Source organism: Myiozetetes cayanensis, unplaced genomic scaffold, assembly GCF_022539395.1.
Source record: "Myiozetetes cayanensis isolate MyiCay16 unplaced genomic scaffold, myiCay2020 scf10, whole genome shotgun sequence".
Lineage (NCBI taxonomy): Eukaryota > Metazoa > Chordata > Aves > Passeriformes > Tyrannidae > Myiozetetes > Myiozetetes cayanensis.
The window spans coordinates 32,483,971-32,502,218 of NW_026086605.1; the positions used below are offsets into that span (position 1 = coordinate 32,483,971).

Below are 18,248 nucleotides of genomic sequence, written 5' to 3' on the forward strand. Positions count from 1 at the left end.
GTTTCCTCACGGAACCCAGCAGCAAGCTTACTCTTTAGGTGTCCAACATTCAAAGCAAAGGTTCCAAAGTTCTGGCCTCTGTTTTACAAGGTGATTTTTACTTTTTAACACCACCCTCCTCTCCTGTATCATACATTACTAAAAATTCATGCTCAACATTGAACACATAAAAATGCTATTACTGATGGATTATAATTCCAATCACGCACTTACTAAAGCTTTTCCTTTTTCAGTATCCATGCAAACCTAGGGCATTCAGCCACTAAAACAAGTCTAGAAACAGGAGCTCTTTTTTGTTCCTTATATCACCATGGAGACAACTGGTCCTCACATTGAGAGTGGCAAATCCACAGTTTAAAAGGCTTAAAACACAGATGTGGCTCAAGCCTCTCACCTGCCCTTTGCTTCCTCACTCCTGTCTTTCTCTGTTACAAGGAATGTGCAGTTACCACACGTGTTTAGTTGGACACAGCAGTGAAGGTTGGGCACAAAATAGACACCCAGTAACACCTGTTTGGATTCAGTTGCACTATTTCTACGTGGGAGTGTAGAATGTGGGACCCCAAAAGTAACCAGAGATGAACAAGTTGAAATAGAAAAATGACCAAACCCGAGCAGAGCACATGAAATGTATCACTACTGTGTAGCACACAAAACATATCACTACTGTGGAGTAGAAGAAAAGCAAGAGTTCTTGAGTGCTGGAATTATGTACAACACCTGGACAGACATGCCCTTTGAACAGAAAACACAATTCTCCTTCACCAGGAGGGCATTAACTTAATGTTTGTGTAAAGTACAGTTCTGCTGTTCAATGAAAGCTATTCTTGCTGCTTACACCTTTGGTAACTTTTTAAAATTACAGCTTGAACTGAGTAGAAAATCAGTTTGAGAGAAGCAGGAAAAAGCTTAAAAACATCTTTCCCCTTGCATTTAACTCCTCCCTGCCATTCACAAGGACAACCGGGTGAGTTAATACCCAGTCCTTGTGACATTTCACGCTCAAGTTCTCACCAGCTGATCTAACAACATATCGCCCTTTGCCAGGCCTTTAGAATTTGGACTTTGAAAGGCTGAAATGTGCAAACACAAAAGAACAGCCACCTCAGAATTTAGAAGTTTGAAGGAAAACTGAGATCTCTAGAAGTGAGTAGCCATCTCTGCAGCCATCCTTTTTCAGCAGTTGGATGGGACAACAATTCAATTGCACTGGTTGCCTTCTGGTGTGGCCTCCTCATAGAGTTTGCAAATACCACCACCAACAAAAAACTACTTCTGGTAACTTTACCCCCATGACTGAGTTACATTTTGCTAGAAGAGTTAGAAAGGAGCTGAACTGTAAATCTACAACCATCAAAAACTGGCTATAGTAGGTTTATCTATTCCTTTAACAGACATTTAATTATCTCCCCTGTTTCACAGTACAGCATTTTTAAGTAAATACATGCTTGAAGAAGCAGACAAAGAAAGAAATGGGACAAGATGATAATCAGACAGGTGCTTTCTTTTCATAAAAACCTATCAGACAGCTCCAGGGCCTTCTAGAGAGAAAATAAGATACATATCACATGCCAGACCTGCCTAAATCACAGAGATATTTAAATGCAGGGGTACAGAGGCAGTAGATCTAGGTGTAGGTAGAAAACAATCTTACTACAGTCCTGTCCTAAGACTCCATAAGAAAAAAAAAGTCAAAAACTAATGGATGGTAAAGTATCAGGTTTGTTTTGAGGTTCATTTGCAGTAACAGGATTCTTCCCATGGTCATGAAGGAAGCATTTCATTTTGATTCATGCCAATAACACCTGTATGGTCCCCTGTTATATAATACAAGAGCTTGTTCCTTATTTTTTTATTGAAAACAACCACAAAACTTCTGTGTGAAATATATTTAAGTCTCATATGTTGACCATATGCTGATATATTATATTCCCATGCTATGTTGTATATAGCACTGTCATTACACTGTAATTCTGGACATTTTCAGAATGATATATCACAGCTCCATCACTCCTATTGATTTTAGCCTTCAGATCATTTGATTCCGTTCAGTGTGCAGCCTGGTTTATTTATTTTCATACCTCCTTCTCTCTCTTCAGCCCTTACTGTTGTCATCCCCATGGGTAATATTCCATTGCCCTATCCTAATTTCCCATGCCTACATTCTCAAGCCCATCCAAATCCATGGTTGGGTTCTTATGCCTTAATTTTCCAAGCTTTCATTGTCAGGATTGTGGGGCCGACTCTCAAAATCCCCCCAGGAGGTTTGAACACCTCACGTCCATGAAATTTAACAAAATACCAAAATCCCTAGGCTGAAAATATTGCCTCTGACTCTAAATACAATACATTCAGAAAAAAAAAAAAAAAAAAAAGGTTGTTTTTCATGAAGGTCAAGTAATCAGATAAGAACACAGCCACAACACCAGAAGCTTAATAAACTCCCCACTCCTTTGCAAGAACCTTTCCCATCTTTGCTGACTGCTGAGATATTCATCTGTAGCTCCAAGCATTGCCCTCCCCAACCAGTTCACATCTGTTTAGCAGTAAATACACTTCTGCAGGCTGGATAAAAGAACCCATTTCCTGCAGAGATCTCTGTAGCTGCTACAGAGAAACCAGAATCAAATTATCTCTCTGTCTTTTTTTTTTCCTCTTAAAAAAAAAAAAACAAAAAAAACAAACAAACAAACAAACAAAAAAAAAAAAAAAAAAAAACAAAAAAAAAAAAGGTTTTCTTTTTTAATCTGTGGCAACTTTTCAACTGCCAGTGATGATCGAAACAGAAATGCAAAGAAATCAACTTTCCAAACACTGGGAAAATGGGCTACATTCTTTTCAGGGCTGAACAGAATTATTTTTTTTAAAAATCGGGGTTGTTATACAGTTTTGTAAATATAAACTTTTAGCTATGCTTTCTGTGTAAAATAAGTTTGGAGTTTTAAACTTTCTCACTGAAAAGACAGGGCTGTTGGAACTTCCCCCCTCACTGTACAGAAATTTAATACTATGCAATGAAATGCAGCTTCCTTGAATAGAAACTGCAATTTGAAGGCTTTTGAACTGTAAATCTGAGATAAGCTGGGGCTTTTTGATGTTCATCTGAACCTGAACTCCAAACAATATGAAATTCACACATCATTATTAATTACACAATGCAGTGATTTTGACTCCAGAAGTGCTGTCAAAGAGAAGAGCTATCATTATAAATGCTGTGATAGCACTTATTTGAATAAGCTGAAAGAACAGGAGGTTTATAGAACTAGAACTTATTATGAGACAACCCACTTCCAAAAGGAAAGAGGAAGGAATGCTGCAAAGGAGGAGATACGAATAAGGATGTTCTTTGTTTAACTGCCATGCCAGGAGAGTTGAAGTCTCCTTCCCCAAACACATTAAAAAGAAACAGGTGATCAGATCCTCACCATTCCAGGAAACAGAGACAGAAGAGGACACACTTAAGGAGGGGAATAAGATTCAGCAGGAAAAAAAAAGGAGCAGGTCAGAAGAAACTATCTGTAAGGTTTTATAACAGGTCTGCACATCACTAACTTTCTAAAAGGTGCAGATTTTGCATTCTACAGGAATGACCTGGTTAGAGAAGAACCAGTCCAGGCTCTGCTGCAGACTGCAATCATTCCTGCCTCATATTTGCCCAGAATGAGGTAGAATTGCCAACATGACTTCACACATCACTTCAAAACACAGTAAAGAAGAACCACATTAGCTATTTTCTTTTCAGAATGTAAACTTTACCAGCCTAAGGAAAATGCCACATTACATGAAAAATATATGAAAAAAGGCTATGGAGAATATGACCAATCAGTAAGGTCATAACACACACCCCCTGTCTGCAGGACAGAGCACATGTTCACTGCATTGTAGCCTCCAGAAACAATCCATGTCTGTGGTGACCCCATCCAATACTATGCCATGCCCATGAAATTAGCTTAGAAAATACTTTTGGAGCTAAGTACAAATACATACTCTTCAAAATCTGTATTAATTTCATCTCTGATTCTACAGTGTACTATATGTAATACTATGCTGAAGTGCATTCAAAATCCCCAAAGAATTAGTTAAAAAAAAAAAAAAATTATTATGCTTTTCAGCTGAAGCATTTGAATTAAACCTGCAACAGGAAAGCTTCCAGAGGTACCACAGGGTAACAGTCTAACAGAATATTGAACCGTATTTATTGAAAACTGTAAATTTAAATTAATGCTTATGCTCTAAATAATAGGAACCATCTCATTTGTATTTGCAAGCAGACCAAAGGTATCACACCCACTGGCATACTTCAGCAAGATCCACTAGCCACTCTTAAACTGCAACAGGCACTCACATTTCATTTGAAATATTTCCTGATAGGTTGATTTTAGCTGAGGCTAATCACACTCTAAAGATAATTTAAGTTCAATCACATCTTAATCCTAACTAACACATTCAAACACATATAAGCCCTGGGCCACAAAAGCAAAGGTGGCAGAGGTCAGCTTTAAAACAACCTGGTGAAGACCAGGGTTTGGGTGGAGAGGAGGGGTTAGAGGGATAGAGAAAAGTTGAGAAAAGGAAGACAATTTTTTTGGTTTTTTACATGCAGACAGTCTGGTTTATCAACACCAAATTCAGGCTAGTACAATTGGATTATGTCTTACTGGTAACTGGCTGTTTTTTCGTCTTTGTTTTTCCCCTAGATACCATTGTCTATGAATGTGTCAACATTTCTTGCCTATGATCAGCCCACGCTCAGTTACTGTGGAGTACATCATGAACTGCTGGCTCACAAGCCCTATGACTCAAATAACCAGGAAGAAACAGTGGAAACACACCTAGAGACTGATCTGGATCTGAGCACAATAACAACAGCAGCACGAATCAAGGAACACAGTCAGCAGCTGGCTTAAATGGGGGTTAGAGCTTGAGGGTTTTTTTGTTGTCGGGGTTTTTGTCCTGTAGCAGAGGCTGCAACCAAATTCTATGTAACATTATGGACAGAAGTGAGAAGACATAATACTATGGATTCTAATATTCCTGTTCAAATTAAAAACGAATCACAAAGATTAATTGTTTCAAGTCTACAATTTGTAATTAGTTAAGTTGTGCAGTATTTTTTGACTCCAGAGTATGACCCTTGAAGTGAACCTTTTTCAAAACTCATCCTACCTACCTGTATAAACTGTACAGATGTAATGTATTTTTCATATTGTAAAGTTTCAATTACCAAGAACAGCTGGTATGTACAGTGTCATAATTTAATTACATCTTATTTTACAAGCTTCTGTTTCTAAAGTTTCAAATTAACAAGTTATTTCTTGTGTTATTCAGTTACTCTGTTTTGTAGGGACCAATTTGTTACTGCTTTTGTGCCCAGAAAACTTGAACCTAAAATTCTGTCCTTTGCAGAATATGCACCATTTTTACCATGTTTAATGTGTAGAATTTTATCTACTGGTTCCAGAGGAAGGGTTTAACTATTCACTTCTAAGAAATTCTTAAAACACATAACCAAGTTTTCCTAGAAATGATAATTTAAAAAAAAAAAAAAATTAAATTCTACCTGTTGCCTTGAAATACAGTCTGACTTCTAAATCACAAAAAATGTATCAATACATTTTAACAAGGAAGTTTATGTAGGCAACTGTTAACCGAGGTTGGTGATGTATTGTAAAGTCTCAGTGTTCTGCAAGATAATATGGGCAGGAGACTTCAATAAGCAGCTACAAAATCTCTGTGAATGTAGAGTCTGCCAGATCAGGCACTTGCACTTCCTTTTAAAGACAAGTGGGTCCAAAATCTACTTATGCCACAGACAGTTGTTGACAGAAGTGGCAACAGAAACAAGCTCTTACACTAATCTGAGAAAGTAAAATATTATTCAAAAGTAAGAAACATCTACTTGCTGAAAAATATAGTAATTTGGAACAAATGGTAAATGTTAATAGGCTCTTAGTATTATGATACGGCAAGCTAAGAAAAAAAACCACCAAAACCTTTAAATAATTTAAAAAAATAAAAATAAATTTAGTATTAAGTCTCTACCAATTACTACATTACCTTTTTGTCTATCATTTAATATCTGGATCGAAGCAGTCTTATATCCCATTCTTCAGTTTTTAAACCCTCAAGACTTCTCAATACTGTATGAGAGTAACTTTTATAATGATGTAATCAGAAAAGATTACAGAAATTAGGCACACATTATATCATGCCGACTTGGTGAAATACAAAAGGGAACATGAGCCTTCCAAAATATAGGAGAAAAATGTTTCATATGGTGAAGCAACTTTTTTATAATAAAGAGAAATTATATAACCACAAATCTATTTTTCTGGATGTTTATCCCAACATATTTTCATGTAGCTTCAAAGCAGAAGACTGAAATTTAAAATTACAGTCAAACTGGTTGCACAAAAAGAAGTGAATAGAATGAAAAATAGCTTCAAAAAATTGTTAACAAATCAGTCCGCATTCACTATCTTTCAAGTGGAAACAAAGTGTCAAAACAGAATACATTGTATTGCTTATTTATTTAGCACCTTATATTTTGTAACATATTTTGCATAAATTATTTGCTATTCAAAACATCACTTGTCTTTTAAAGACTCATGTTAAAGTTCCACACTTTAATTTCTTATGGGTTCTTGAATTTGTGGTCACCTTCTACAGTGCTGGAATTTTACTACCCATAGTTTGAAAATCCATTTTGGTAATGGTACACTGAAACCAAAAAGGCAGGTGTCACTGGCAGGAAGAAGTCAACTGCATCCTTCCACGGTTCATTTTGGGGTTTAATGTTTAGGCATTCTGGCACTGCAGCAGGTCTGAGCTGTTAGGATCAAACACCCTGCTCCCAAAAGATCATCTCAGTTACTCTTACTCTGTAATTCCTATTATTTACCTTGGCCCGCTGCCCTCAAGTATTTACAGTGTGGGAACAAGGTCCCGGCACTGACGCAGTTACTCAAAATGCCCAAGTGTTCAGTGGCTCCACGTACTTGTGATTTCTGGAGAACTGTACAACTGTACAACGCGAGTATTTCCAATGTTAGACACCAATGAATTTTGGCTAACACGAGAAAACATCTTCTTACACTGAGAATAAAACCTTTTTGATGTATCTGGTTAAAGAAGCACAACTGAGGAGATATTCACATACACACAAATATTTCTCCTTCTTTTTTCCTCAGCTGATGAATCCCAATACTTGCAGTCCCAGACCAACACATCACTAGGCAAATGGTAGACTCAGAGTCACAGAAGTAGCAGTGACTCTGCACCTCAATCATCTGTTGCACAATCAGCTTCCCAGGCACATAAGCTGAACATGAGCCTGAGTGTGCCCAGTGGCTAAGAAGGCCAAGGGCATCCTGGCCTGTATCAGGAATAGTGTGGCCAGCAGGAGCAGGGAAGTGATTCTTTCCCTGTACTCAGTGCTGGTGAGGTCACACCTGGGGTACTGTGTTCAGCTCTGGGCCCCTCGGTTCAGGAAAAACATTGAGGTGCTGGAGTAGGTCAAGAGAAGAGCAACAAGGCTGGGGAAGGGACTTGAGCACAAGTCCTATAAGGAGAGGTTGAGGTAGCTGGGGTTATTTAGCCTGGAGAAGAGGAGTCTTAGGGGAGACCTCACCACTCTCGACGACTACCTGAGAGGAGGTTGTAGCCAGGTGGGGGTTGGTCTCTTCTCCCAGGTAACTATCAGTAAGACAAGGGGTCAAGTACAACAATGGTCTCAAGCTCTCCCAGAGGAGGTTTAGGTTAGATATCAGGAAGAAATTCTTTACAGAGAGGGTAATCAGACATTGGAATGGGCTGCCTAGGGAGGTGGTGGATTCTCTGTCCTTGGAGTTTTTTATGAAGAGATTGGATGTGGCACTTAGTGCCATGGTCTAGTAACTGTGGTGGTAGTGGATCAAGGGTTGGACTTGGTGATCTCACAGGTCCTTTCCAACGCAGTTGATTCTATGATTCTATTACACGAAATACTAGGCTCTCTGTAACCCCTTCTAGTGCTCTGAAAGATGGATACAACATTCCAGGGGCCAAGGCAGCAGGGGAATACCTGCCCACCCCAAACCTAGGCCACTAAAACATACATTTCTGTATATATGAAGTGGATGCCATTTTTTCAGTGGGCTACATCAACCTGAAACCTGCTATTCTCAGCAAGGTGGATGCCCTGAAGAAAGCCAGATGGCAGGTAGGTACCTTCTCTAAAAGACCATCATGAAAAAAATTTAGGTTAAGCTAATCCAAACAAGAACTCATTCCTAAATGCCTGTGTTAGTGTGTGTACACCTGCTTTCCAACATATTCTTGCCAGTGCTGAGTGCACAGAAATACCAACTGCTGTAGTTAACATGGACAAACCAAAAAACTATCACCTAACAAAGCCCCAGCCTTCTAAGCTAAGTTAGCAAGAAAAAAGTAGGTTGACTGTATGGGTTCAAATATTTATTAACAGGGAATCACTTTCATGTATCATTTCCCTTTGCAATAAAGATCCATAAACCAGAAATAGAAGCAGCCAACAGCATCAATCTCTGTCTCACAGTTAAGTGACACCATCAGACCCTGGAAGATCTTTTCACCAAGAAAAAGCTGGGTGAATTCATTACACTTGCAAAGTATAAACTGATAGAGAGTACAACCTCTAGCAATAAAAGAAATCCAGACAATTTTAAAAATAAATCTAGCTACAAGCAACAATTCACACCATCCATCAGTGCATCAGGAGGTACAGCCATGCACAGGGCTGAAACACCCAAGCCCAAGTATCTGAATGGAGGTCCTGTCTAGAGAAGAAGGTACATAGGAAGATTCATGATTAATTTGAAAAATTCCTGCACGTCTCCAGACAGGTAAAAAAAAACCCTCAAACAAAAACAAACTCCATAATAACATCTAGCAAAGGAAGCAAATGACTGCTTCCATTAAAGTGTACTTGTAGTACAAACTATTCTCAAGGGTTCTGAGAGCTACCACTAACAAACAAAAAACCCCAAAAACGTCAGAAATATACACACTTTTCAGAGGTACCTTGCAAATATCACTTAGCAACACACAACAAATGGAAAATGGTAGCCTCAGTAGTTGTGTACTAACTTGCTTTACTGACAGCCCCACATTTTCTCTCTCTCCCTCTCTCTAGGCATTTATCATCTCCTACTGTTATTTCCAAGCTTCGGATTTGGCAGGAAAAGCAAAACATGAACGGTAAAAAAAAAAAAAAAAAAAAATACCCAAAAAACAAACCCACAACACCAAAACTGCAAAGTCAACACCACAACCTGAAAAACAAAGCCACAAATTCAGTGTCAATGCAACTGTAAAAAAATCTGGAAATTGCTTTATTAGCAATGAAGATGCTCAAAGATGGTTAATGCAAACAAATTACATGATCAGGTATCGTGTCAGACACCAGCAGCTGTATTCAGTTCCCAGCTAGTCTAGCAAAAAGGATCTTTTGAACAGCTGAAAAAGAACAGCTTAGCTCATGTTCTCCAGCCCAATCCTGCTCTCCTCAGGGAAAGGTCACAGGGACCTGGCCTTCCTGAAGGTAAATCTTACCAGTAAAGGCTGAATATAATAATGGTTTGACTTGGTCAGAGCACTGGTCCACCTAGGCTTGATAATCTGTCTCAAACAGCAGCTGAGAGATGAAGCCCAAAGAACCCAAGACTGGGGCAGGCACACAGCAGCATCTCCCCAGAAAGCCTCCACAGATCCCGACGATTTGTGGGTCAGGGACTTACTGAGTCAAGTGTGGTATCTCCCTCTCTGAACGTGTACACAGCTTCTTTGAGCCTCAGAAACTGGTAACATTCACAGCTGCTGCAGAAAGTAAATCTACTTTGACAAGAAGAGCTGCCTCTTCTCTTTGTTCTAGTAGAAATTAACCATTTCCATTTTCAACACAGAAATACAACTATCCCATAACTGATAATGACAGCTTGACAACTGCCAGGTAGCACCAACAGCAGCCATGCAGTCACCTCAAGTACAGACATTACCTGACACCCCGTGGCATTAATTATCAGATTTCCCCTGGGACCGGGGGGAGGCGCTGAGGGGACTTAAAATCAAGATGCAGCTCAGTAGAAAGGAGAATTTATTTTTTTGCCAGGTTTCCCAAGTCCATCGCAATAGTAAATAAAACAATAAGCCTGCTTCTCCCAAAGCATCCTAAACATTTTTCAACGTAGAAAGATACACACAAAACTCTATTAGATACAACTTGGACTGTGTGATCCATATTTAAAAGCAGATGTTCATTAAATCCCACAAAAAAAAATTCTAACATTTCAGGGAAATAATAGCTTTATTATAAAGTAACAAGGCTAAATTTCATTTCCCTGCTCTACTTAATTATGGAATCTGATTAATTTTAATTATAAAGTTTCAGAATAAATTAAGGTGAACATAATCAGAGTTCATGATCAATGTTATTTTAATGAACACCCAAAAATTAACATTTTGCCACTAGAACCTTGCCAAGAATTTTTATGTAATGTGAAGTGCAGTGTGTACAGCTGTGAAAACCCCATATGGCATGGAACTTATATTCTACTTGATCAACATCAATTCTGTATGTAAATAACTCATTCTTAAAACTGTCTCTTTTGATGGTTAAGTACAAAGGGGTGCCTGCTGTGTAACAGCAAATGAACCTGCAACAAAGAACTCATTACACCCAGCCCTGTTACATTACAGCTCTAATACATTCATAGCAGTGGACACTGTTCCACCACTATAGACAGGATACATGTAAGGGTAATATTTTATAGATGAGCATTAATTAATGTCACATTAGTACGGAATTTCTTTAGATTAACATTAATATTTGATGATTGCCTTATCAATTGCCTTAAGTCAACTGACAGAAACTATAATAAACACCCAGGGGATTAAAACTGTGCAGTTATACAAGAATATAGTTTCTCCAGTTTTCACAGAGAGCACTTTCCACTTTGTATTCCATAAGAAACAGACTTTTAAGGTGGATGTAATTCAGCAATGGTTCTATCTGCAATCTAATCATAAGTGATTGCACCAATGAAACATACTTCCAAGTCCAGTAATTTAAACATTGCTATACACTAACTCTGTGTTTCTTAGAGAACAAAACCTCATCCACTAGAAAACGTTGTGTCTCTGCAGCACCGTGCACTTCAATAATGTCAGAAGCTTTATACAAGAGTGTGTCATAAATGAAACATGGGAAGCCATTAACTCAACTATTCATATTGAATATTTTCTTGTAATTTATTCTTTCCAAAGAAATAATGAAACTAATTTATTTTTCTAATAATAATGACACACCTCTCTTTTACGTCTTGGTGCTGGTAACTTTTTTTTTTAAAGAACCTGTACACTCACACAACTAGTCTAGACTTCACTGTCCAAAACCTTATTTCTCACTTTCAGGAAATGAAAAAATACAGCTATCAATGGTATATCTGAAAATGCAAATAAGATTCACAAACAAGATTTCTTTTTCTTGTCTTCTGCTCTAGTATTATCTAGACAGTTCATACTTCTCCTTGCACTTCTTTCTCCAAGTTCTAACTGTCACAACTGAGAATGCCAGAAGTACAAGAAAATTATTCAGGCCAATATACTGGAGGGAAATGCCTCTCCAGGTATCCATCTCCAGAGCTGAGCAGGTCTGTTGCCTACCAAGCACACGCTAAAGCTTGTCTGACTCCTTTTCTTCATCGCTAGATCTTGCAAATATAAATTCATAAATGTAACATATTAATAAAAATTCACGCTTTTTTTCATTCTACCACTACATAAAGTGATGTCAGGATTTGTTGTGTTTTTGTTTTGCTTGTTTTTTTAATCTCTTTGCACCTTTAAGCCTTGAATATATATGATTACTAGATGTCAGTATCAACTTTTCTAATTCCACTTTCATTAAGTGGTTACAATAGAAACTTCAGAAGTTCCTGGAAGAAGCAAACATGATGTGGTCCCCATCTCAAAGCAAAACCAACAGTACTAAGACAGGTGCTTCTCTAATGTCTAAGAAACCCTCCAGTCTCTGGGGAACACCATTATCTACATCAATCTGTATCCATGCTTAACGTGTCTTCTTATGAGATTATTTTTCATTATGTTTAACCTAAGTGCCCCTTGGAGGTCTGCACCCATAAATGCCACAGCCACCTTGAAAAAATGCCATGCAGGCTACCAGAGCCTGGGAGTCTTGTGATGTTTTAAGAGAAGAAAGTAAGACACTTGCCAAAATTTGAGCTTTCAGAAAGATTGCTTGTGAAGATATAATAAATAAATTGATCTTTTCAAATTATTTACTTAAATGGGAACGGAATTAGTGAACCTGATTGGGAATAAGCATTATTGATTAAATTTGCTTTGTAATCCTATCTACTGTCTGCCTTGAATAGCCACTTCAATGCTACCTTTTTCCTTAAACTTTCTTCCATGTCTTTATTTTTCTGAATAACTCCTTGAATTTACTGAAGACACCTGGATCCCAAACAGGCATAAAGATCTGCCTCTGCTCTGCACTGCAGGGTCAATCTCGGGCTTTAAATCTCAAACGGAAAGTGCTGCCAGTCTCCCCTCCCATATTCACAAGCTTAGGCACTTGTTCACTCTTTCCTTCCCTACCTGCATGAATTCTGCCTCAGGATTTTTGAAGCTCCACCTTTTCTTTAGCAAGAAATTAAGTTCAGTGTCTGACTGAAGAGATAAACAAGTCAGCAATGAAGAATGAGGGAGAAATGTGATAACTACCAATAACAACCCCTGAGAACCTTACAGTTATTTCTCACCCAAAGCCAGTAACGCCATTAAAGCTGTCCAAATATAAATCATCATTTCACTGAGAAACATCTTCTCCTATGAGAACAACTTTAGGAAAAACATCTAACTATGAAAAAAATTAATCCTATATTTACAGGAGAAGGGGTAGATGTGTAAAATGGAGAAAGAAAGGAGAGAAAACCAGCAGAGAAGCCAACATAAAGACCAGAATGATTCAACTATGAAAGACTTGATAAAACTGCGTAACTGGTCATTATGGGAGCGAACTAAGATAAACAAGTGAACAGCATGAAAAATAGAAGTGCACAAAATAAGCTGCTCATTTAAAATGACTAGTTCCAAGTCAAATCTGATCCTCTGGGGAAGGGGAGTGAACACGCCACCTATATTGAACGAGTTGTCTGCCTCTTCATCTGCCACAGTGAATCGGTGATTAAGATGTTCTGTTACGTCAGAAGATTGGACAGTAACACAATATATAGAGACAATCATATGAATTGATGCTAGCATTTCAGCTTGAATACTTCTCTCTGTTTGGACATCTCAAGGTAGATCCATTATTTTCCTTCTGACTAAAAGGGCTTTTACTTTCATCAATAACTCTCAAAAAAAATTAGTTTAAAAAAAAAAGCATTTTTCACCTTTAGTAAAAGCACACCAAAACCCATAAAATATTCTGCTCCTGAAATTCTTATAAAAATAAGAGCTTTGCAATCAGATATATTTGATTTAAGGATAATGAAGCAGGTTTTATGGGCTGCAGAATCTTATAAATCTTTTCTGATTTCGTCTGGGGTAGAGGGAAAAGAGGAATTTCTGAAGGAAAAGATGATAGATTACATCTGCCTGTGGGTAATAAGGCTTCCTACAAGAAGAAACAGCATACTCTGAATAATTACATGCAGTCTGAGGCCAAGAGACATAGAACCTAGTCCTGGTCAAAAATTTTGGCTGCCACAAAACACTTGTAAAAAATGCATGAGGAAAATAGCATGAATTCTTGATGGTTATCCACATTTTTTCTTAAACAGCAGGTCTGAGTGCAATTCCTTCCTTCTGCTCTGCAGAAGTTCTTCCATTCTGCATCACAAGTGTCAGCAGAAAATCAAAGTAACAGCCAAACTGGAGAGGGTGCCAAACCATCAAAAGCACAGCACAAATTACAAGATATAAGCAGGACTGTATTTGAGGAGAAATACTGAGCATAGTTTTCAAATAATGTTTGTAAGACACCACAATAAACACAGGTGTCTGGAAATACAGGCAAATCAAAAAAGCACAGCCTGTAACACTCACAGACCACACCATTTAGAAGATACCCCCCCCCCAAGCTGAGCTTAATTCCTTCAAACAAGATGATATTCTGAGTCCATTAAAGTCATTCACACTTCCACCCTTTGACCTTTTAAAGTAGTGGGATCTTTGCATTTGTACAGATGATAATTAGGAGTCAGCAACAGAGATCAGAATGAGTGTTTTGTGTAGCACAGTTGGACACAGGTTATAGCCACAACACACTAGTTAATCTCACAATTAAATACTCATCTGCAGCCTTTTGAGGTATTTCCTATATTAGAATATTTGGTTATAAGGTTACTCCTTCTTTCTCACACTGAAGAAATCAACTCATCCATATAGTGATTTAAGAATTTAAATTCTATGTGTCACTGGGAAGCAGCTATTGAGCCTCCCAGAGACTGCCCCCCTCCTGACCAGAGCCTCCTTCAACTCTCTCCTTAAGAGAATCAAAAAGACATGGAATCAAAGCTGTGCTTTATTGCAACACAATTCTGAAAGAGTGACAAAGTTGACCTGATGGATAAAAGAAACTAAAAATCAAAGTGTTAGTCAGCCAACCCCTCTCTTGCTCATCACACACCCCTCCTTTCCTGCAAACCTGTTCTCAGGCTAAGAATTCTCAGCAGGGGGTTTTAAGATGCTACAACTTTATAAAACTCCCTCAGGATCCATAGAAATATTACCTTATTTCCCCAAAGTCTGCTCCAAGAGAGACCAGTTTCTGGCTCAGGAAGCTCCAGAAATTTCTCTCGGCCAAGCATGCTCAGCTGTTCTCAAGGAAAGTGCATCCTCCCTTGCTCCTAAAAAGCTTCACCTGAGCAAGGGCTACAGTGGCTAACAAGGAAATTAAATGACCTTTTCTCTCTACCTCTGAGCCAAAATATAATATACTGTAACATTCAGTAAAGAGTAAACAATTTAATAACAAAAATTATGCTATCGATCACACCATCCCAGAACATCAAAAGTCACAGTTCATAGATCAAAAGCACCAGAATAACTTACATTTTTCTTCTTTGTAGTTTCAGGAACTTCAGGCTATTTTCTAGGTTGCCTTATGTATGACTTCAGCACAAGCTAATGAGATATTGAGTGAGAAATCATCAGCAGCTGGTCAAGTGAAAACAGTCCATCAATCATTTTCATTTCCTTAATGTCAGCAATTCTAATTTCAACTCGGGGAAAAAAATGTGTTTTAAACTCTGAAATACATCACATGAAATAGTGACATTTGATAGCATGTTTTTAGATTCTCAAGTTTATTAGGAAAAAGTCAGTTCAATACATAATGAAGTCATTCTTCCTTTATAACCACCAAACCCAACTATAGGGGGAGGTTGCAGGGGGAGGAACTGCTTCAACTAGAGCAGATGAATAAACTACCATCTATTCCAGAATAAATCCATTTGTACATAAAGCACAAGTAAAAATCCTGGAAAAATTGCAAAGAATCTTTTTCTAATATCCAACCTAAACCTTTCCTGACACAATTCCAGGCCATTCCCTTGGGTCCTGTCACTGGTCCCCTCAGAGCAGAGATCAGTGCCTGCCCCTCCTCACAAGGAAGTTGTAACTGCAATGAGGTCTCCCCTCAGCCTCATCTTCTCCAGCTGAACACACCAAGTGCCCTCAGCCACCCCTCACACGTTTTCGCTTCCCCTCAAGGCCCTTCACCATCTTTGTTTCCCTCCTTTTTACACTCTCTAATGACTTAATATCTTTCCTATATATTACCTGTGCCCAAAACTGCCCCAATATTGCAGGTGAGGCCACCCCAGTGCAGAACAGAGCTGACAAAATTACCAACTTGAACACACCTTTCTGAGAAAGAAATCTCAGATGGCCAGGTGAGTCCAGGGATTGTGTCCCCCTTACCTTTATCCTGACACAGTGAGTAGCTTACTCTTGCTTCCTAGTCCAACACCTTGTAGCAGTGCCCTGGTTTGTGTTAATCCTGGAGAGCTTCCTCTAGAATCTTGGGAAAAATTCCTCTCTCCAAGTTTCATGTAAGGTCCGCTCTCTATGGACATGCCAGCCTGGTGCAGCCTCCTGCCTCGCTCGTACCACCCCAAAAGCAGGAGCAGCTTCCAGGACCTTGCAGAGCTCCCTGAAATCTGAAGTGCAGCAACCAAAACAGGCAGGTCAACACATCCACTCTTCAAAACAGCACAGTATGAAGTGCACACAGAACACTCTGGGAGCATAAACATTGAACAACACGACCACACCTGGACTGTCAAACTGGACACCTCCCTGGTCACAGGTAACAAAGTCATCTCTGCCTGACAAAACATTGGGTAAATCACCCCTCAACCAGAGCCAAAAGGAAGCAAAGTGATGTTCTCTCTTCCATAAAAGCACTAAGAGCAGTGATATTGACATTCCTTAAATTAATAAATAATTATTAAAATAATTAAAAGCAGCAGTAACTACAAAGAGTAATGTTAAATATTAAACATTATTAGATTTTTATATTAAGACTAGGAAATTATTGTGGGTTTCTGCCAAACAACCAAATTATAGAAAGGTATGTTTTGTTGGTTGGTTGGGTTTTTTTACAGTGTATATCCATTTTCTTCAGAGAAAAATGTTAATATGAGAGAACAGCTCCCACATTACATTACAGAAGTGTAATTTGGTTGCTTAAGTTTTAATCTTGTACAGCAAAATTCCAATTTTCTATCTCTTGTACTTAAGTTCTAGTTCATGAAAGGATTATAGGCTGCAAAATAGGTAGATTCTAAAATATTAAATTTAGATAAATCTTTCTAATAAATTTGTCAGAGTACAAAAAATCCTGCTGACATGAAAGATGAATCATTGTTAAATATACTATTTTCATGTAAATAGCTCACAAGGAAATAAACTCCTAGTATGCTTACTACCAATAGTTTGTTTTGTTAGCCAGACACATGCTTGAAGGGACAAAGTTATCTAGAGTTATCTGAAGATAACCTGAAAGTCTAGAAGCCCCACCAAATTTCAGTCCAGTTTTGATCCCTGCACATAAGAAGGACTCACAATTCTACACTAATCTGGGAGAGGGGAAAATGATTTGTAGTAAGAAAATTCAATATGAAGCCTGGGAATATTACTTCGATCAAACTGTAAGCCAATAATCCGTGGGGTTAGAAGGGACCTCGTTGGTCCTTTGTGCATCCTGAGCACTCCAGAATAGCACACAGGTTCCTAATGTTGGGCAGTCTACCCAGTCTTAAATGTGTGCATAAAGAGACTCTGTGGCCTGCCACGGTAACCTGTTCCAGTGATTACTCATCTGTGGGGTCGATTTTTTAACTTAGTATTGCTCATATTCTGCCTTTTGCCAATCACATTTGTCTTCCTCTGAACAGATACGGAGGAGAATTGAATAACATACACCTTATGAAAACCTTTTCCATATATGAAAGTATTAGCCTGTTCCTCTTCTCCACCACCTTTTCCTTTCTGAATTACACAGACTCAGTTAAGTCAGCTGCTTCTTACTTCTTGTACATTCTAAAATCCTTGCTTCCTTTGTTCCTCTTATCAGTCCATATTATTCTTAAGCTGTGATGGCCAAAAGAGCCCTACTGACAGGTAATTTCACCTGTAATTCTACATAGCTCCCAATTCCACAGGAACAGTACCACTGCTAGGCCAGAAATCCTTGCATTATTATGTATACAGTGAACTTCTTCCTGAGGGTAATTGTTTGCACTTAACTTGCGGATTTCAGACCATTTCTCCAAACTTTAAAAAAAAAAAAAAAAAAAAAAGTCAGGGGAATGCTTTTATTGACCTATAAAATCCTTTGAAGTCACACCAGGGCAGCATCGTTCAAACTCTCAGTAATTCCACTCTTCATTCCCTCAGCCACCTTATTAATGAAAATCTATCATTCCGATGGTCCCAGGCCAGTCCTGACAGAATCACACTTCATTAAACTACCCTAGACTGACCTGCAATAGCATAAATAACAACTCACCAGGAACATTATTTTTCAGTGACCCTTATTTTCCCCTCAATACACACGACTGTGCTTCTCAAGTTTGCTCATGGAAGCTTCCTCTCAGTGTGCAAAGCTACATGTTACTGCTTCCCTTGTAATCTCTTCCCAGCTCTCCTGTCACAGACCTCCACATATTTGATAAAATGTATTTTGGATATACATGCTT

General features: G+C 38.4%; 2 protein-coding genes across 9 annotated transcripts in view; one reads left to right on the top strand and one right to left on the bottom strand.

Annotated features, from left to right (window-relative positions):
• The window catches only part of LRRTM3 (leucine rich repeat transmembrane neuronal 3), a 73,947-nt gene extending 68,884 nt beyond the window's left edge, over window positions 1-5,063 (top strand). For both annotated transcript variants that reach the window (XM_050305781.1, XM_050305780.1), the window contains one exon: window positions 4,698-5,063. In XM_050305781.1, the coding sequence (XP_050161738.1) occupies window positions 4,698-4,907 (210 nt within the window). In that variant the 3' untranslated portion in view covers window positions 4,908-5,063. The remainder of the gene's footprint in view (window positions 1-4,697) is intronic.
• CTNNA3 (catenin alpha 3) overlaps window positions 1-18,248 on the bottom strand; it is a 454,192-nt gene that overhangs the window by 326,011 nt on the left and 109,933 nt on the right. The window contains exons 2-3 of one of the 7 annotated variants that reach the window (XM_050305777.1): window positions 15,967-16,205; window positions 15,097-15,168 (exon numbers count right to left, since the gene is read on the bottom strand). The exons of the other annotated variants lie outside the window; for them this stretch is intronic. The gene's annotated coding sequence lies outside the window, so the exon portion shown is untranslated. The remainder of the gene's footprint in view (window positions 1-15,096; window positions 15,169-15,966; window positions 16,206-18,248) is intronic. 7 annotated transcript variants of the gene reach the window in all.